The sequence below is a fragment of the Abramis brama genome, assembly GCF_963993115.1.
Source record: "Abramis brama genome assembly, chromosome: 12".
In the NCBI taxonomy this organism is placed as follows: Eukaryota; Metazoa; Chordata; class Actinopteri; order Cypriniformes; family Leuciscidae; genus Abramis; species Abramis brama.
The window spans coordinates 34,651,652-34,673,394 of NC_139974.1; the positions used below are offsets into that span (position 1 = coordinate 34,651,652).

The window sequence follows — 21,743 nt, forward strand, 5'->3', positions numbered from 1 at the left end:
CTTTGCATACATAAGTTGCATCTTCTGATTTTTTTTATGTAGCATAAATGTATTTATGAACCAGGATCATGTGAAACAGTCTAAATAACACATAAATTGTGTGTGTGTGTGTGGGGGGGGGGGTATATTATATTCAGCAAAGATGCATTAAATGAAAATGACAGTATAGACATTTAGAATATTAAAGCTACAATATGTAATTTTTTCACTAACCTCTTACAATAACAAAGGCGTAGGTTGATGACGCATAAGCGGAATTATGGAACTTTTGTCGTCATGCCGATTGATCTAATAATGTTTATGGATGAGTGAATACATTGATGTTTTTAACATGACGTGGTATGAAGCAGGGTGCGATTGCTAATAAGAGACAGATATCAGCGCCACATGCGAGTCCCGCGGATATAAAGGAATAAGGACATTTAATTCTACCGAACTACACGCAAGTGCTGAATTCCTACTCGCACAGATCAGTTTATTAGACGAATTAAACTTGTGAGGTTACGCAGCGCTGTTTCATTTGGTCTACACTATCATACTAAACAGCATTTGAGAGTGTTGAAAGATATAATGTTATTCTATGTGTTAGTTTGTTTGTTATTCGAGACTAGCAGTAAGCTAGATCAACATTAGAATAACATACTGATCATATTCTAACATTTCATCATGTTGAGCTATATAACATTGATTAGTTTTATGTACATTTGCTCACCTCTACATTTGCGCGTCTCTGTAAAGTCGATGTTAGTCACGGATGTGGAGCTCTCGGCATCTCGAAAACGCCACACTGATGTTAAACCTCGTTTTAATTCTCCTTTTGTCTCAAAGTCTGCTTGCCATGGTTCATAACGTTTGAACAAAACAACAACAACAACAGTGTGAGCGTGCCGCTAGACGTAACGCAGTTGTCCACGTCTGTCGCCATGGTTACTATGGCAGTACGAGCGGAAACCAGGGATAATGCGGATTTTACGTCATTGACAAGCGACAAATGAACAGGGACGAGCCGTTATTTAAAACTGGAATTTCTCTGAAATTAAAAATCTTTGGGAACTTTTGGGATATTGTAAGTACACAACTGCAGGAAATATATCACACTGTGCAAGTGATTTTTGGATATTTTATAACAAAATTCTAAATTCTCCTTTAATGTTACAAAATATTTCTATTTCAAATAAATGCTGTTCTTTTGAACTTTCTATTAATCAGAGGATCCTGAAAAATGTATCATGGTTTCCACAAAATATATTAGGCAGCTCATCTGTTTTCAGCATTTATAATAAGAAGAAATATTTCCTGAGCATAAAATCAGCATATTAGAAGGATTTCTGAAGGATCATGTGACACTGAAGGATCATGTGACACTTTAAACAAAAGAATAAATTGTCATGAAATAAATGGAAAAATTAACGCACATTATTTATTTGAAAAGGCATCGCAGATATTAAATTTACAAAGTAATGAGTAGCAAATTAACCTGAGCAAGTACACATTACTTAGCGTGTATGATATAGTATTTGTATAAGGTTGCCACTCTTCCCTATAACAAACCACCAGCATTTCATGTTATATGCATCAGTGTTTAGGTATATGCAGAATATTCCCCAATCCTCTCCTGCTTTGGCCTTTCCACAGTGTTTCTGCTGTCGTCTTCCTCCTGTCATCAGTCTGGCTTTCAGGGCCCAACAGGGGGTTTAATTAAAGACAACAGACAGACTCGCTCTCTGCTCCTTTTTTCCCGTCTCTCTCTTTCTCCTTCCCCCCGTACCTCATGCTCCCGTCACAGTGCAGGCTGTGAGAGAATATTGACTCTGGCCTTTGTTCTCGGCTGCCTGTCTCTAAAGTGTCTTCTGACAGCCCTCAGCAGTCTCCAGCACTTGTGCCTCATGTTTTCAGAGATTTTCAGCAGCTATGAAAAAATAATGCCGGTAGCTGACAGTGCGGAACATTGAAAGCACTGAGAAACAATGCTGGGATTTCTTATTCCCTTATTTTGTATCACCGTGAGAAGTTTTGCTCTTTCCAGGTCTAGAGCTCCAAAGAAGCTGCATTTCTGTGGAGAGTCCATCCTCAATGTCCTTTAGGACTACTAAAAGTTGTTTTTCACCACAGCTGGTGTCCAATTGTAGTCGTTAATGTCAAAACTCTGTGTTTCCTTAGGGTGCACGTTGTGGAGAAGGCCTGCGCTTTAGGAATGTGTCCTGCTTCGTGTCTGACGGCTCGGGGAAGGATCCGGGCAGTATGGTGGATGAGGAACTCTGTGGAGACCTGGAGCAGACAGTGGATGGAGACAAACAGATCATCCTGCAGGAGTCCTGCACTGTGCCCTGCCCAGGTAACAACTAATGCCTCATCTGTGCCAACATGAGCAGATGCAAGCACTGAAATTGACGTGCCATGTTGATGTGAAGCTTGGGTTCAGCAACTTCAAATCTGGAATGAACTGACAACATCCAAATTAAATAACAGAAATATATAAAAAATATATGAAAAATCAAAGTTTACCTCAGTTTACATATTTAAGCATCACACATCAAGGGCAGGGATTTTCAAAAATAGGTTAATGGACCACAAAGAGATGTTTGGGGGTCCATTGAAATTTTTAGAGATTTTATTTTATTATTATTATTATTATTATTATTATTATTATTATTATTATTATTATTATTGGTTTTTTGGGGGGTTTTTTTCAATATGTGTTATAATATACTGTTCAACGTATTTAAAAAAATAACAATTTAATACTTTTATTCAGCATGGATACATTAAAGACATTTATAATTTCACAAAATATTTTTTAATAAGTTGTTTAACTTTCTATTCATCTATTCATTATTGTTTTTGACAAAAAAAAAAAAAATTAAGCAGCACAACAGAGTTGCCATTCCATTAATAAATTAAACTTTAAAATATATTAAAATAGAAAATTAAATACTATGTAGATTTTTTTCTAAATATCTAACTAAATATCTCTTAAATATTAATTTAAAAAATGTTCTGGCTGTTAATAAGATTAAATATTAATCTTGATTTCCTGCCCATCTTTAGAAAGCAAAACAAATCAGTAATATTAAATCCTGCAAATATGTTAAAATTATATTCCTTTTACATAATTACATTACCGTTACCAGGTCAGTAAGAAGTTTTTTAATGTTTTTGAAAGAAGTCTCTTATGCTCACCAAGGCTGCTTTTATTTAATCAAAAATACAGTAAAAACAATAATATTGTGAAATATTATTACAATTAAAAATAACAGTTTTCTTTGATGTAATGACAATGTATGAGCCTATTATGTAGTTTAGTGGGAAAATACCATGCTTAATATTTCTCTCCATCAGTATAAATGGTCTTTATACTTGAAAATATATAGCTGCCTTTATATTTTAGCAGTGCATTAAAGAAAACTTGCAATCTCGCATTCCTCTGTCTAGCAGCTCACTTTTATAAATCAGTCAGGACTAACATGTCATATTAACGAGGCTGCTTTTATGAGTCATCACTGCTGTAATTCAACACCCTCATATACCTTGTGATATTACCTCATTCAAAATGGAGAATTAAACTTCATGGCTTCATGGCCACTGTTACACTGTAATTTCACAGGAAAAGGATGGAAACAAAGATTTCTGCTCTGACATTATTTTTAAAGCATTTCGTTTCCGCAAGCGAGTTTGAGTGACAGACAGTTAGACAACATTTTGACATGTCCTTTGTGGCAGAAGTAGAGGGTTGGATTGTACGGAGTGCCTAAAGGCACATGGTGATGAAAAAAAAAAAATGAGATGAAATATATTTCAATGCTTTTCAGTTCCCACAATAAACTTTGTGTCTGCTTGCAAAACTTTTGTATTCTTTGTGAGTGAACACAAAGTTTCTCATGGAAACGCAAACGTTTCGCGAACGAACGCAAAGTTTCTCAGGGATTGATATCTAATTTTTCCTCCTATCTCATTTTTTTTTCCTTCAACATGTCCCTTTAGGGGCTCCGTATGATTGAGATTTATACAAGGGAACAGGAACAGTGCAGATTTGTGTTGTGTTAGGGTAAGTTACGTGAAGCTTTGCTCTCAGTGTAGTTGTGATTTTTTTATTTCTTTAGAAAGTCGCATAGTTCTTCCCCCCCTTTGACCTTTGACCCCATCATTCTTCGATCTTGAAGCGTAGCTCCCTGGCACACATCCCGTCTCGCCCCCATCTATAAAACTCCAGCGGTGACCTACTGCTGCGCTCCCTCTGTTTTTTTTTTTCTATTACGATCTCTCTCGTTCTTCTCCCTTTTCACACAAATGTTTCTTGATGATGCCCCGCTTCACATGTGAATATTCAACCCTCTGTTGTGAAACCTCATCAGGTATTCACACACATACTAGAGTGTACTCTGTGAACTGGCTTTCCGCTGCGCACGTGCGCAGTTTATAATCACGATCATAGGATTAGGGATTCATGGAAGGACAACGTTATGAATAATTAATACTCGGGGAATTATTCACAAATCAGCACTGCTATTACAACAGGACAGACTGACCTACTTCTGTTGAAAAAACACCCTGAGATCACACATACACAAAAAAAAAAAGTTTAGGTATATTATCTTAACATCCTTAATATTAAAAAGAAAGCCCACAAGCGGAATTTGTTTGTTTTAGACCCAGTAGGTTGATAATGCGGAAACTTTTTTCATTCTTTAGGGTTTTAGATTGAAATCTCTTAATGAATCACTAGGGCCACACAGAATCTGTGCCGGTGGAGCTCCTCGGAAATCCCTATGGACTTCTGGAGATTTGAAACGCTTGTCTTCTGCAAAGTTTATTTGTTTATTAAATATTTTGGCGAATTTGATTATGCCTTCAGCTACCAATAATACTGTTGAACCCTCAGCACCATTTAAATAATTTATCAGCAAAATTCATGCTTATAGCTGTCACACAATTTAAATTTAAAGGGGTTATTTTTTACATTTTCAACTTTCTTTAGTGTGTAATGTTGCTGTTTGAGCATGAAAAAGGGTCTGCAAAGTCACAAAGCACAAAGTCACTCCAAAGGGAGTAAATCTCTATATCAGTGTCACACTGCACACTGTTTCTGAACTCCCTGAAATGCCTCGTATGTAGTTTTCTTCTGGGAACAAACACGTCACAATATTCATAATTGAAATAATTTGGAAATACGCAAAATAAAATGCATACACAAAATAAAAGGGGCGAGGCCTGGTTGAGTTGCGTTGCGTCATGGTTATGGTAAAGGGGCGTGGCATTTCCGAAACATGCTTGAAGTGGTTGACCAATCACAACAAACTGGTCCAGCCGACCAATCAGAGCAAATTTCGCTTTTCAGAAGGAGAGGCTTCTTAGAGACAGGAACTAAACAGAGCGTTACTGACAGACTGGGAAGAGAGGTGCTGCAACAATGTAAAATATGTGAAAAATAAGGTGTTTTTGAACATTCAAGCATGAAAACCTATTCTAGTAGACCCCAAAACAAAATCAAGACTTTGAAAAAGGGCATTATAGGTCCCTAAAAAAAGAAAAAAAGAAAAGTATTTATTGTGAATCAAGAAAGAAAACCCTGCTTTAATCTATCCAAGAAATGATGGCAGTCATATCAATCACCCAATAATTTTCTAACAGAGATGTTGATGTGTTGGCCAGGTGAGTGTTACCTGACAGACTGGACTGTGTGGAGCCCGTGTCAGCTGAGCTGTATCAGCGGGGATGATCTGGGCTTCGGTTCGGTGCAGGTGCGTTCTCGTGCCGTTCTAGCTCAGGAACCCGAGAACCTTCTTCAGTGCCCAGAACAGGAATGGGAAGCCAGACCATGTACAGGTGAGTCAAAACCAATGCATTTAGGGCTGAAAATGCAGTTAGATACCATAATGTTTTAAGGTTTTAAAAATATTTTCTCCATGTGTCACTGTTAATACTTTTTTATGCATTTTAAGATGGCAAATGTTATGAATACAAATGGATGACTGGTGCATGGAAAGGCTCATCTCGTCAAGTCTGGTGCCAGCGCTCTGATGGATTAAACGTCACAGGTGTGTGTTTGAAATTAATATATTTTTTTATTTTATTTTTTCATTTTATAATTATTATGTCCTTTTGAAAAAAAATAAAGGACAGAAGAAAACAGAGGTGCAGCCCCAGGTGCACAAATTGTAGAAGCAGAGATAAACCACCCTGTGTCTGCTTTCGATATTTAGAGACAAAAAAAATGAAACCATCACTTTGACAGAAGCGTCAATAATCTTTCCCCAGAGAGTGTTTGATGACAGACTGGGGTTTGAGATAAAGTTGACGTCCCGTGCTGTCATTTCCTGTCATGAAGGCTGAAGTGTACGATGTCTCCTCTTATTCATCTGTATATACTTTATGGAAATATGCTTTTAATCCATGACAACGTGACAGCCACATTTAATCCCATTCACCATCATGCCAGCTGTCCTCCCGTGTTAATGTGTCTGTGTGTGTGTATTTCTCCGTCTCTCTCTCTGTTTTGGTTGCAGACGTGGAAATACATGAGAACAGAAGTATACCCATGTCCCTCACACTCTGCTGAAGGACATTATAAATACATTTAAATATGAGATTTTATTTTCTGCTGAGCTTTGTAATGCCATATTTATGCCAAATAGAGGCTTGGATTCAATCCCTATGATTTTCTAATGTTTATTTGTCCTCTGTGTTGAGCCGTCCAAACTGACCTCGTTCCAGATGGCACACATGAGTTTGGTCACTTTTGATTGGCAGAACTTCTAAGGCTGTAACCAATCCCTCTACAGCAACCAGGTCCCTGTTTATGCATATTCATGAGTTATATTAAGGTGTGCAGCGGTATGCATATTCATACAAGCTGCTAATTGGTAAACATGTTTCTGCAGATGCTTACAGTTTATGCTGCACCTTTAAAAATGAGATCTTTTTAACACGCCAATAGCTTTATCTTATTGCTAATGATGACATTTTACACTAAGAGAGATAAAAAATAAAAAAAACGTTCACTTATTTTTTAACGTTTTACAAGCATCACCTTGTAACCAGCTCTCTGGTGCTGGTTGAGGACTTTACAATTGTCATTGTACCTGGCAGGAGCAATCTAGTTGTTCCGGAATCAAGGAGCAGTTCTATTTCACTGCTCCCATTGTTGATTGGATGTATTGATTCATCCCAGCTAAGAGAAAATAACACCAGTGCACTGGCCGCCGGCTGCCCATTTCAGTGCTTTTATAGATCCAGTGGATTCCCACAGGCTGCGATTTGTAGAGAGGTGAGCGAAAGGATGTTGAGATCGTACATATAGGCGAGCCAATAAGAGGATCATTTTTAATTGCGTTGGCTGATGATAAAATGGGCCAAAATCCCATAGACTTACATTGATGGAGTAGCCCAGGCATGAATATCTAGGGACCAGAATATAATAGAGACTGAGAATGGTAAGAAATGAGTAGCCCCTCAGAACACCTTAGCAACCACTGAGAACATCCTAGTAATGCCCTAGAAAACACTCAGAATACCTGACCACATGGGCCACAAAGGTGCACTTCTGGGCCTGTAAAAAGGTTTGAAAATAAAATAATATAATAAAATTATAAATTAAATATTTTTTTTTATATAATACAAAAAAAAAAAAATATATATATATATATATATATATATATATATATATATATATATATATAATTAATACAAAATAATTCAATATTGAATTTAATGAATACAAATATATTAAATCAATGTTATATAATAATAATAAATAAGAAAAAAAAATCACACATTTTGTAAATCATAATTATTATGACACAAGTCATGATTATGAGATAAGTCAAAATTATAAGATGCTATGTCAATGAGATAACGTCAAAATTATGAGATGAAATGTTGACATTATGAGATAAAAAGTCAATTATGAGATACAGCATAATGTTGAATTTGACAAAAAGTCAAAATTCTGAGATAAAAAGTCATGATCTTGAGTTGACATAGGAAGTGGACATAAAGACTTTAAAAAATTACGTTTTTTTTTTTTTTTTTTTTTTTTTAATAATGTGGCAGAAATGGGTTTCCATGTCTAACAGTACTAATGGTGGGAAGAAAACAAGTACACTTTTTTTAATTTAATTTTTTATAGCAACTTGCACAAATCCACATTATATTTTATATATGCATGCACATTAATATATATAAATAATAGATTAGGTATTATAATTTAGGGAGAGGTCCCTCAGAAAGGGGACACATTGTATTGGACTGTCTTGCTTTTAATGCAAGTAGACAACATTTTAATGTACTGTAGTAAGCTCACTTAAAGACTTTAGTAAGATTTTACCAGAATTTTTATAATACATAAATGTGAGATATCTTGTATAATCTTAACTGCTATATTTTTCTTTCTTTTTGTTTGTTTTTTATTTGTATTGTATTTATGCAACTCTTGTATATTTTGCAACTCAGTTCTTGCCATGAAAATAGTCTCATCTGCTAACATGGCATTAAAGGTCTATACTACTATACCCTCAGAAAGGGGATCATCATATTTGGGGGTCTGTGGCATGAAAATGTTTGAAAACCACTGCTTTTCCAAATACTGGGAAGATAGTCCACCAATATTGACATTGAGTTTTGCACGGCCAAGCACCACTCACATTTTCTCCAGAAAATATAAAAATCCAGTTGAGTTTACTGCCTCATGCATATCAGTTAACACATCAGTAATATCATAACACGAGAGGATTTAGGCATGGATTAAATTTGAGTGAAGCGTGCTTGGCTGTTTTTTTGCATTTCCAGAGAGAGAGAGAGAGAGAGAGAGAGAGAAAAAGAGGATGAATGTGGGAGAGCAACAGAAAGGAGAGTCTTTGATGCCTCCTGCCTCCAGGACAATACACTGGCTGTAAATGGGCATGTGCTTCTTTGTGTGCGAGTGTCAATGTCATTAAACAATATAAAACTCTGAACTCTTTCCCTGCAGGTGGATGCCCATTGACAAGCGAGCCGGTGTCAGACAGGTCATGTGACCCAGCCTGCGACAAACCTCGTTCAATCTGCACTGAGGTTAGTATGTGTGCATCATGTTTATGTCTCCTGAGGTGGGATGGTGGGATGCTGGGATGCTGGCAGACTGCAAACAGGTTTTATGGATATTCAATACAGCAGGATTCGACTTCCTCAAGAAGAGAGAGTTAGTCCTGGAATGTATAATGGGAAATGATGAAACGTGAGAAGCAACTGCACCGGTTGTAAATGGAAGATTTGATATCCGCTTATCAACATCTACCATCTTAATAACTTTAGATGGACACTATCAAACCCTGTTTACTGTTCAGTCTTTTGCTGATAAAAATAACAGTGTTAGCCCTTTGCATGGGCTTTATCAAGCACTGTGACCAATGTCAGACGGTATTCGAATCAGTCACACTTATACTGCAGTAGAGGTCAGTGCAGGCCAAATAAAACACCTTAGGGAAGATATGGCACTATCAGTTGAAAGCTTTATATTATTATGGATGGCTGTTTTGGAGTTGTTGGTGTGTTTGAAGGTTTTTATGCTTGCTTATGCCTTTGATTTGACTGTAAGATTCTCTAAATAAATTATTGATGTGTTTATGGACATATTTGAGCAGAGCGTGGTAAGATGTTGCAATTTCTTTAATATATATATAGATTTTTTTTATTCAATATTTTATTTTAATAATGTCATTTGCAACGTTTTTAATAGTTTTCTTTAATTTAATTTGGTTAAAATGTCTTACTCTTTTAGGTCATACTGTAATTTCCAAACATTATTAACAGAACATTTAATAAATAGAATTGGAACAATTAATAGAATAAATTAGTTGTAATAAAATAAAAATATAAATATGTGTGTGTATATGTAAATATATGTGTATACAGTGTGTGTGTGTATATATGTATATATATATATATATATATGTATATATATATATATATATATGTATGTATATATATATATATATATATATATATATATATATATATATATATATATATATATATAATGTTATATATGTTAGATGCGATTAATCACAAGTAATCAATTCGACAACACTAATTACAGTTAAAATGAATGGAGCTAACTTTTATTTTATTATTGTCTTGTATTCAATATTGTTATGTTTTTGCAGCGTTCTAAATTGTTTTCTTTAATATCTTTAAAATGTCCTACTCTTCTAGGTCATATTGTGATTTCAAAACATAATTTACAAAACAGTTCTAAAACTAGTCTACAGAACCAATCAAACACTGGCTTGTTCAAGTAAACCTTTAGTTGTCCCCCAAATGACGCACTATACATTAGTATCATTCTGTTTATTTTGTCCTTCAGCATCAGTCTAATAGCAAGAAAATATGTACAGTTGCCTGGAAACAGGATGGCTTAATTTACCCCACTCTCCTCTATATTCAACTTATTCCTTTGAAGATAATCCTAGATGCAAACATTCATTGTGAGCTACTACATTTCTCCTCCAGCGTGCGATTGTTTTCACCCCCATTGCATATGAACTACATGTTGTGTGAAATCGATGATGGTGAGTGTATCTAAGCCGTGTCTTCTGGTGTGAAGTGAATCCCTCTACTGTGGGTAGAATCTGACTGTATTTATATCAGATTCTTCTGCTACATCTGGACCTGCTCTTCCGTGATCGCGTCGATCTGAAGGCTTGTGTTTGCATGTGGGGCGATTATCCTCCCAAGATTGCAGTGGGACTAAGAGACCCCCTGCAGACCACAGGAACCTGGGGGTTTCTCCACATATATTTGCACACAAGCACTCAAGCCTGCAGAACGATGATGCTCGTGGAGACCCAAATGGCTTGTCAGTGGAAGAACACGTGCTGGGACGTATCTTGTCAACACCCACACTTGAACGTGCACTCGTAGCCATGGAGAACCTTCAGGATTCACACAGTCCTGATGTTTTTCAGCACTAAAATAGCACAAGAACAGCATCTTTGAAATCACAGCTAGATGCCGCAGAAATATTTTTAGTAGCTGTTAGCTGGAAGAAAGAACAACGTGACACTAGTACAGAGGAAGTTAAGTGATGGTCGCAGGAGACGGAAAGGGAATTAAATTAGAGGCAGTTTAGAGGCCGGGGGAATGCCACAAATAGAAAGATGTCAGTGTTTTTAACTGGTCCCATTTTACTTAGTCTCACATAGCCATACTTTGAACTGACAGCATCAAGTCTGGTCCACATCACAGCTTATCTTATTCTAACCTAGTAATGACTACATGCTTCAGGTAAATTTGATGTTGAAACATTTTAATTTACAAGTGAAAAGACAAAACTGTTTAGTGCCATTAAAACCGTGCATAAAATATTACTGTTTGAAAAACTGATATTGTGCTTCTTATACCCAATAAACAACAAAAAAAATTCTAATAGTGGCCAATACTGATATAGTTAGATATAAATGATGAATCCATATTGAAATGCCTTGTCTTTTTCTGTTGTAGTACCTAATACAAAAAAAGATTCTACAACAATTACAAAATAATTCTCTGTATCCACAAACCGTTTCAGACCTGATGACTATTTTTATAAAAAGTAGTACTGGTTGATTTATAGACATTCACAACTGTTTGTGTTTATTTGATTAGAAATACAGTAAAAACAGTAATATTGTGAAACATTTTTACAATGTAAACTCACTGTTTTCTATTTAAAAAAAAAAAAAAAAAAGTAAATATATATATATAATTTTTTTTTATTATAATTTTTTATTTTATTTATTTTTTTATTCCAATGATGGCAAAGTTGAATTTTCAGCATCATTACTCCAGATTTCAGTGTCACATGATCCTTCAGAAATCTTAATTTTAATATGCTGATTTCGGTGTTCAAGAAACACTTATTATTATTATCAGTGTTGAAATCAGTTGTGCTGCTTAATATTTTTGTGGAAACCTTGATTGTTTTCAGGATTCTTTGATGAATAGAACATTCAAAAGAACAGTATTTTTATTATTGATTTTTTAATTACATTATAAATGTGTGTACTGTCACGTTTGATCAATTTAATGCATCTTTGCTGAATAAAAATATTGTCTTTTAAAAAAAAAATCGTACTGACCCAAGACTTTTGAACAATGTTTGTTTTCCATAGTTTCATAGTGAATGCTTGTCTGATGTAAACAGATCCACGTGTGTAACTGGTGCGATGTCTCCCCCTGCAGGCCGGTGTCTGTGGCTGTGAGGAGGGTTACACTGAGGTGATGACGTCTGATGGAGTGTTGGACCAGTGTACGGTCATACCAGTGCTTGAGATCCCCACCGCAGGAGACAGTAAAGCCGACGTGAAGACGATCAGAGCACTCAGCCCCACTCAGCCCACCGCCAACCTGCCCGGTCGCGCAGGACGCACCTGGTTCCTGCAGCCCTTCGGACCTGGTGAGTTTGGGGAGAACAAAGCTCTGAATGGGTGCAAAGACTCATATTTTCACACTAACTACTGCTAACTATCTGTAATCCTTTAACCCTGTATGTGTGTAGCAAGGCTGATTGCTTTGTTAAATACGTTTTAAAAACATATACAGTGACCACAAAAAGTATTTGGACATCACAATTGCCTTTGCAGCATATACAATAGCACATCATTTGTAAGCACATTTTTTGTGTTTCACTTTCTTGTCTTCAAATTTAAAGGAATATATTCATACGAACTACACCTTGTGGCCCATAGATTTGAGGTTGATTGAAAAATGATCCATGATTTGTTTGCATACGCCACTTGGTTTGGTATTTTGGCATCTATGCAATGAAATTCAGATTTTATTAAAAGGGATCTATTATTCTTTTTTACATTTTGAGCTTTCTTTAGTGTGTAATGTTGCTGTTTGAGCACGAAAAAGGTCTGCAAAGTTACAAAGCACAGTGTCACTCCAAAGGGAATTATTCTCTATATCAGTGTCACAGTTTCTGAACTCCCTGAAACGCCTCCATTGTAGCCTTGAGTTTTCTTCCGGGAACAAACGCGTCACAATATTCCTCATTTTAGATAATTCCCGGCCAAGGCATACGCAAAAAAAAGGGCTGAGGCTTGTTTGAGTTGCGTTAGTAGCGTGTTGAAACTGGCAGTTATGTTAAGAGGCGTGACATTTCCGAAACACGCTCGAAGCTGTTGACCAATCACAACACACTGGTCCAGCCGACCAATCAGAGCACATTGTGCTTTTCAGGAGGGGCTTCATAGAGACAGGAACTAAACAGAGCATTACTGACAGACTGGGAAAAGAGGTGCTGTAACAATGTAAAACATTCTTTTTTAAATAAGGTGTTTTTTGAACATTCAAACATGAAAACTGCTGCAAAAAGTGCATAATATGTCCTCTTTAAGTGTATCTTAAGTGTCCAAATAATTTTTGAGGCCACAATAACATCTGAAGGTCCAAAAAAGGAAGGGTGTTCCCACCATGTAGAATAGAATGGCTCTGACTAGTTTTGTCTGTTGTCTTGGTTATAAGCAGCTGAGATGCAGCTGTATCATTGTGTTGATGTGTTGATATGTGTGTGTGTGTATCTGCACAGATGGCAAACTGAAGACCTGGGTGTATGGTGTGGCAGCTGGAGCTTTTGTACTGCTAGTGTTCATTGTCTCCATGACTTATTTAGCCTGGTAAGAACATTCGATATAACAACAAACTAGACATTTTGTTCCTTTCATAAATCATCTGCTTTATTCCATTCATCTTTAGTTACATCTAAGTTACTTTGCCCTGCACTGCAAAAATCATTTTCCTAATCAATATTTTTGTCTTGTTTTCCACTAAAACATCCTAGATAAAACTTTAATAATAAAACTTTACTTTCAGGGAATATATTATAAAATATTATTATAATTTTTCCTGTTTTGTAAGCATAAACCTCACTAAATCTTGTTAAATGTATGCTGTAGACAAGAAAAATCATCACCCATGGGGTAAGAAAATCAAAATATAATTTATATAAGTCAACGCTTGTTATGTTTTAACTGAAAACGAGACAAAAATACTGATTTAAAAAAGCTTCTTTTTTTCAATTGTCATTCTTTTTCCATTTTTCTCACTTCTTCATTTGTCTCCCCAACCCCTTCATATCTATCAGTTTTTGCATGCTGGCCCGGCGCTCTCCTCCGAGCCCGGACCCTTCCCTTTCCTCTGTGGTTTGGGTCGGACCCAATGGCCAAGAGCTGGAATATACCTGTCCTGACTGTCAGCACATTGAGACTCAGTTCCACTAGAGCTCTCAGCTCAGCCTCATCACTCATGGCCTTGCCCAGTGGCCAATCATGTCCATCACCTATGCCTTTTCACTGTCACATGTGCCTTTCTGACCAATCATATCGAGCTGTTTGGAGGAGGTGAGCTGGTAGATCAACCGTTAGAAACAGAATGTAGATCAATCATGTAGCTTTATATATATAGTACACTACTTTACATAAAATAAATTAATAATAATAATAAAAACTATATAAATCTGAGAAGAAACAATTGTTTTTAAGTTGTTTATACTTACAACAAGTGGAAATAACCTGCTGGTGCAGACAAGATGCAAGACACATTCTCTATAAAAATCTGTATGGTGTGATTTACAAGACTAAATTAAATAAATATGTAATGAAATTACTAAATTTATCATGGAATGTTGCAATACATAAATAAAAACTAAAATACAAATGAAATGTAAGCTTAAATTAATAGGCGTGAGATGCATTTTCTGTAAAAATGAAAAATATTTAAATAAAATGAAAAATATCGAACAAATACATTCCAGCATTCCATGACATTTTTAATAATTGTATTATATATTTAATTTAGTTTGGTAAATCACTCCGTAGTGCACTGTTGCAAGAATTTTTAGATGTTGTAACTGGGAAAATAGGACGCAAATACTCATTAAGAATTTATTTTATTTTTTTTGCAGTGTATCCATACAAATCTAAAGATGACTAATATATATATAAAGAACTTGGCCATTTGGCCAATATTTTAGGCAGATTTTATGCCCACACTGCCCCCTGATGGTCAGGTCTGACATAGCCATCATCATCATCACCATCATCATCATTGAACACTCATCATTTTCTCACACATTATTTTTTTTTATTAAATGATGCAAAACACTGATATGTTTATTGAAGTTCACCTATTAATGTTGATAGTTTAACCCATTTATAGAAAAGTTGTTCTTAATGACGTTTAAGCTAAATTGGTGACACTGAGGTTTAGAAGATGTTGTGTTGACATGTGTCCCTATCTCTGTGTCATAGTACTCGCTAAGGTAAGTTTGGTTTGTAGAGTTTAGCGGGCTGGAATGTGCTGTTGGCTACTTCCCTGTTCCTTCCATCGCTAAAGCATATGCTTCCAGTTAAAGTTAGCATGGCAGCTAATTACTACTACTAATAATTAATAATCAAAGCTAAGCTTTTTTAGGCATCTATCTTCATGTCTTAGCAGAAATATCTCTAGTTGAATATTTAAAAGCTGCAAAATAATGCATTGCACACTTAAATGTGCTGTGCTGGGTTATTATATTAACATTTTCATTACATAATATAAAATATATTATTTCAGTTAACAGGTAGTCAAAAGTTTAGAAACATTACTATTTTTTATGTTTTTAAAAGAAGTCTCTTATGTTCATCAAGCCTGTATTTATTTGATCAAAAATACAGAAAAAAACAGTTATATTGTGAAATATGATTACAATTTAAAATAATGGTTTTCTATTTGAATATACTTGAAAATATAATTTATTTATGTGATGCAAAGCTGAATTTTCAGCATGTCAAATGATCCTTCAGAAATTATTCTAATATGCGGATTTATTATCAATATTGAAAACAGATGTGCTGCTTAATACTTTTTTCTAACCTTTGATATTTTTTTCAGGATCTTTTGATAAAAAAAAGAACGGCATTTATTTAAAATATAAATATTTCGTAACAATATATACTAACGTTCAAAAGATTTTTTTTTCCTTTCTTTTTTTGAAAGAAATTAATACTTTGATACAGCAATGATGTGCTAAATTGATCAAAAGTGATAGTAAAGATTTATATTGTTAGAAAATATTGATATTTTGAATAAATGCTGTTTAACATTTTATTCAATGAATCCTGAAAAAAGTATCACAGGTTCCAAAAATTATTTATCAGAATAAATAGAAATTTATTAGAATCTTTAAATAGAAAACCATTATTTTAAATTGTAAAAAGATTTCAAAATATTACAGTTTTTTCTGTAAACATTAAAAATCTAATATTTATAAATGTTTCATAGGCAACTAGCTGTTTTATATATATATATATATATATACATACATACATACATATATATATACATATGTATATATGTATATAGCTAGTTGCCAATGAAACCTTTCTCATTTTCATTTAGTTTAACCTGATGTACTAAAAAAACTAAAAACAAACAAATTAAAAACCTAATAAAATGACGAAAACACTTAAAAATGGACATGAACAAAATCATTTGAAATATGAATTAACATCACAATATTATCTCAATAAATCATAAAATAACATTGGTGCAGTGTGCAATGCTATAGTGGTATACGCTACAGTAAATTAATCTACTGCATGATTTTTTAAAAAAAAGATCTTTTACTAAAGCATGGCAACCAGCAGCATTGCATGGACGTCTAACAACACAGAATACCCCCAAAAACACAAACGCAAGGCATTTCAATGATGCAAAGTGATAAAACACTTCAACAAACAGATGCAATAGATATAAAGGTCACAGATTTAAAGCAGAGCCATACAGTGTAAGATGTTCTAGAAGGTCAGATCTCTTCAAAGTTTATTAAATATGTGCAGGTAACCAATCTTGCTATCTTTCTGCATCTGTGAAGCAAAAATGATATTGCTTTGTATTAACGGCTGTTTTGTTTTTTTCACAGCAAAAAGCCAAAGAAGCCCCAGAGAAGACAGATGAACAACAGACTCAAGCCTCTGACTCTGGCTTACGACGGCGACGCTGACATGTAGCCTAACCGCGTTCACTCCGCACTACAGATACTCGCCTCTTTCCACAGTCGGCCATCGGTACAAGCCTCAAACAAGGAGACGCGCGCAAGCTCACCGACTGCTTTTTATAAGACCGCTAATGGAACCTCAGAGAGAGACTCGATCCATGTTTATATAATGTTTCTCCCCCCTCCTTTTTTTTTACGTTCGAGTTTTTTTTACTTTATTTCACAAGAGCCTTCACAAACTCTTCAAAAATCTTCTTCAGGAAGTCTGCCTTCACCTCTCTGCCATTGACATCTTTCTGTAACATAGACTTGTCTTTCGGGAGGAAAGTTGCAGGACCCTTATTAAATTGGGATTTTTTTTTTTTTTGCTGAGAAGCACAGAAATACGCCTGTCTCCTGTTTAGTAAACTCGCACGTCTTGTCAGCTCCTGCAATGTGTCAGTGGCTGTTGGGACGTGTCATGTTTGGAGAACCAAAATACCCAATTTAGAAGCATTTTGAGCGCTGAAACGTTCTGCCGGACCCTCCTCTGCGTCAGTCGGAAGGGTAAAAGACTGCAGCTCACTAGCGCCCCCTATAGAAACTCTGGCCTGCCTTTCCCCCTTTTTCTATTCAGGCTCCATTTTGCACTATATTAGTGCAGCATGAACATTTACTTATAGCATTGCCATAGAAAACTGCCTCTCGCAAAACAAGATGATGTACAGTCTTGTGCTAGACAACAAAAAAAAAAGAGCGAGAGAGAACAAAAGTAGCCCTTTTTCCTTCTAATGGAACTCACTGATGTTTGTTTATACATACTTGTTTACTGGTTTCCTCTTGTTTGTGATAACGGGGCAGTTGAAAAGATTTTTTGTGGACTCCACAAACCCCCGTCCTGTTGTATGTACAGTCGCAACCAGCCATGCGTTCGCTTTCTTTGCCTGATTGACCCGTGTGTGATTCAGCGGTTCTTTTCACCTTAGAGATCCGGGTCGGTGAAGTTTTTCATGTCTTTCAGTCTTCTCTGATTCCAAGGGCTCCGTGTTCATAATTCGAGCGCTTTTATCAGTATGATGTTTGATTTTCTGATTCTACTGTGTCTGTGTGAACCTATTCTGTTCGCAGTTTACATACCATGGCTACCTAACACAATAACGACATACAATTTCATATCAGCTAGATTTGGAAAAACCAATGCTCTGATCAGTTTGGACAACATTCGTTTGATTTGAGGTTGAAAAAAACTCAGCTCAATAAGTAATAATCCAAAAATACTGTGTTTTGTGCTGGCACATTAGATAAGGGATGATGTACAGCTGGTTATTATGTAAGGGATAACGTACATCCAGCCGGTTGTTATCTCAGAATAAACCCTGACAGGGTGATCAGGTCTTGCGTCAGCCTGAAGTGGTTTATGTAAGGGTTAATGCCCTTTGAGGTGTCCATTGTCAGGTATTAATGGACGACGGCGAGGCGCGCAGCGGAGGTCCATTAATACCTGACAATGGACGTCCATTAATACCTGACAATGGACGTCCATTAATACCTGACAATGGACACCTCGAAGGGCATTAACCCACTTATACCATGGTCACTTGCCAAATAACACATTTTTAAAACATTAGTTTATATTTTAATCAGTTTTACAATCGAAATCTAAAGTTTTTACAAACAATAACTTGGTTTCCCTGGTTACGCCTGACGGTTTATTTACTAGGTGTCCTCTATCACTTGCAGCCAATCAGAATCGAGTATTCACCCAGACCATAGTATAATCTGCGATAACAAACGGCTGGATGTACATTATCCTGCTTATTACACGGCTACTTGCCACATAAGTACAGGGATATATTGCTTTGAGTTTTATATTGTCTTAAGTTAAATACTTTATTAGGTCTTCAAACGCTAGCAGTTGCTAGCAAGCCAGTCCCTCCAGAATTTCAAGATTTTTTTGTGCGATTTTTGCGATCAAAATCACTGATTTTGTGGTGGTAATTTCCAGAAATTTGTGGAAAAAAATTGGGATTTTTATATTTTATAATTAGGACATCACATTTACCATAATAGTATTATGTCAGATGCACAATAGTCATACATGACACAAATCACAAACAAAATGCATAAAGCTTGTTTATTTTGGTCTAATCAAATTAACTTTTAAAACAACCTATGGGCAATTTTTCTACCTTACCTATGTAAATATTAACAGCAGGTGTAGTAATTTATACTGTAGAACTGTGTGTAAATCCTGAGTTGAGGCTTCTCCTGAGCTGCAGTAGGCAACCAGTTACTTATAGTGCGGCGTTTTGCATGGCGTCCCCACTGCGTATAGCAATGCAATACGAAGTGACAGTTCGAAAGGGAACTACTTGGTTACTATCGTAACCTCAGTTCCCTGAGACTAGGGAACGAGTATTGCGTAGCCGGCCGCACTATAGTAACCTGGCAAGTTGTCGCTTCAGTCGTTAAACCTGCTAAAATGGCATTTTTCGGGGACTAATATCATAGACGGTAAAAGAATAATATAGGCTAAGGCCGCGCCCCCTTGGCGGGCTCTGATTTGGCGCACACGTCAGAGGCGCCCGCGCCATTGGATGTGCAGTTGCTGAAGCACAGCCAATGAGTGAGCCAGACACTCACTGTGCAGCTGCAGCCTGCAAAATGCGTTTACATTATAGGCTTCAGTAAATCGAGGAAAAGGAGTTCCCCCTTTTCCTGCAACATCTGTATCCACGTAAAAATGCATTGAAACTTTAATTAAACTAGATATATTTCAATTGGGTGATTATAATTTAATGTTTTGTGAGGTCTTTTTTTATTTTTGTGATTATTTTGCAGTTAAATTAGGAATTATGCAGGATCGCAAAAAAATGCGACATTTTGTTGATTGTGTGTTGTATTCAGCGATCGCGGAATCGCGAAAAACTGGAGGGACTGGCAAGCGGCAAGTTCAAACTAGACGGATATTTTAGGGATATGGTACAGTCATACCACTTATTAAACAACATTCCGCCACATAAATAATAATGGGGATAAGAGATATTAATTTGAGATGAAACTATTTTAAAATCTTTTCTGTTTGTTATATTATAATCCAAATTGTGTACAAAACAATCGTTGCAAAATGGCAGCTGCTAAAATGGAAACGGACAAACTAAAATTAAAAGCAAAATATGAATAAATACTATAATATTAAAGCTACACTGTGTAATATTTTAAGTTGATTTTTAGCAAAAAACACTTTGTTCTTTCAAAATTATACATTCTCATTAATGTGTAATCACTTCAACCAACTAATTAAGTATTCTCGTAAGTGTATAATCTGCCATTTAGAATACATACGAGCGAGTCGCACGAATGGCGGAAGCCATGTTGCGCATCCATCTTGAAAATACATTAGCCAAAGAGGGACATACCTGGAAATTCAAGCTTCGCCTTTCGCGTTTTGACACTCGGTGGCACCGTGACGAATGCGAGGGGGAGATTACTCATGACTGCCGGCAGATTTGAAATAATACGGCCACCGTAGGAGTTAAAACACCCTCGGAATGGGAGGGGCTAGAAAGTAATATTCAGTTGGTAGTCTTAAACAATTTCACCGCTAGATGGGAGAAAATCCTACACAGTGTAGCTTTAATAATACTGGTGATAATGACCGGTTGACTGTACACTATCCTGCTTATTACACATTTACTTGCCAAATAAATATCAAACATAGATTTAAGTTTAAATTAAATTACATTTTATAATTTGACCTGTAAATCATCAAAATATGAGATGGGAGGAAAACACAAACTTTTTGGGGGGAATGCAAAGGCATTTAAATATATGTTTTGCTTCCATATCTCATATATTTTCCATCACCATTAAGGGGCTCCGTATCATCATAAAGCTTCTGCCAAGAAAAAAAAAAAAAAAATGTCAGCTACAATATAGAGAACAGTCGCAAGATGAATATTAGCTTCAACACATTGGTTAACTGAGACGCAAGATGGCGCCAGTTGCGTTTGACAGGACAGTAGTGCCAGCGTGATACACAGCATCACAATGATGGTTGACCAGAATCCAGTATTCCAGAGAGCTGTGTAAGGAGTGTTTTGTAATGTTCAGTTTTCAAAGGAAAAGTATAGAAAAAATGCCTTTTTTTTTTCTCTTTTTTTTTTTTACTTGATAAGGGTGCAAGTTATATTTGCCACCATGCCATGAACCTGCATATAGGCTAGGTTATCGCACACCAACAGAATTAGATGTTATGTGGATTCAGATATGACTGAAATGGTCATCACTGTCACCGACCATCTAAACAAATTGGGTAGAAAAGCACAAATAAGTAGGTTAGAGCCAGTTTTTCAAAAACCATATCTACAGTGAATGAACTATGGGCGCTATTGATCTCTAAAGGCATATCATTAAATTTGCTTTCAGATACGACGGGTGAAAGGAATGTTTACCTATGTTAATATTACTTGTTTTGTTAATTTGTAAATACATGAATGATCTTTTATTTAATAATGATTTCTTTATTATATATAAATTTGTTCATTTCTTTTTTTACTACACAAAGTGTTTAGTACAAACCTCTCGAAGTGTGTCTGAGACTATGTGTGTGCGTGTGTGTGTGTGTGACAGAGAGAGAGAGTCTATTGTTACTGATCTTCGATGGGGCGATCCAGGTTACTGTGTGAAAATATTGCTTTCTTCTTTTCCTACAGGTTGTTTATATGTGTCTGATGAATTGCTGATAATAAACCAGAAAAACTTTGCTGTA

At 35.8% G+C, this 21,743-nt stretch overlaps 1 protein-coding gene across 1 annotated transcript in view; it reads left to right on the forward strand.

Moving 5' to 3' along the window:
- Window positions 1-21,743, forward strand: part of thsd7aa (thrombospondin, type I, domain containing 7Aa) — a 123,918-nt gene extending 102,175 nt beyond the window's left edge. The window contains exons 21-27 of the mRNA XM_084130496.1: window positions 2,161-2,335; window positions 5,650-5,823; window positions 5,940-6,035; window positions 8,966-9,048; window positions 12,196-12,409; window positions 13,547-13,634; window positions 16,919-21,743. Of these exons, the coding sequence (XP_083986622.1) occupies window positions 2,161-2,335; window positions 5,650-5,823; window positions 5,940-6,035; window positions 8,966-9,048; window positions 12,196-12,409; window positions 13,547-13,634; window positions 16,919-17,006 (918 nt within the window). The 3' untranslated portion in view covers window positions 17,007-21,743. The remainder of the gene's footprint in view (window positions 1-2,160; window positions 2,336-5,649; window positions 5,824-5,939; window positions 6,036-8,965; window positions 9,049-12,195; window positions 12,410-13,546; window positions 13,635-16,918) is intronic.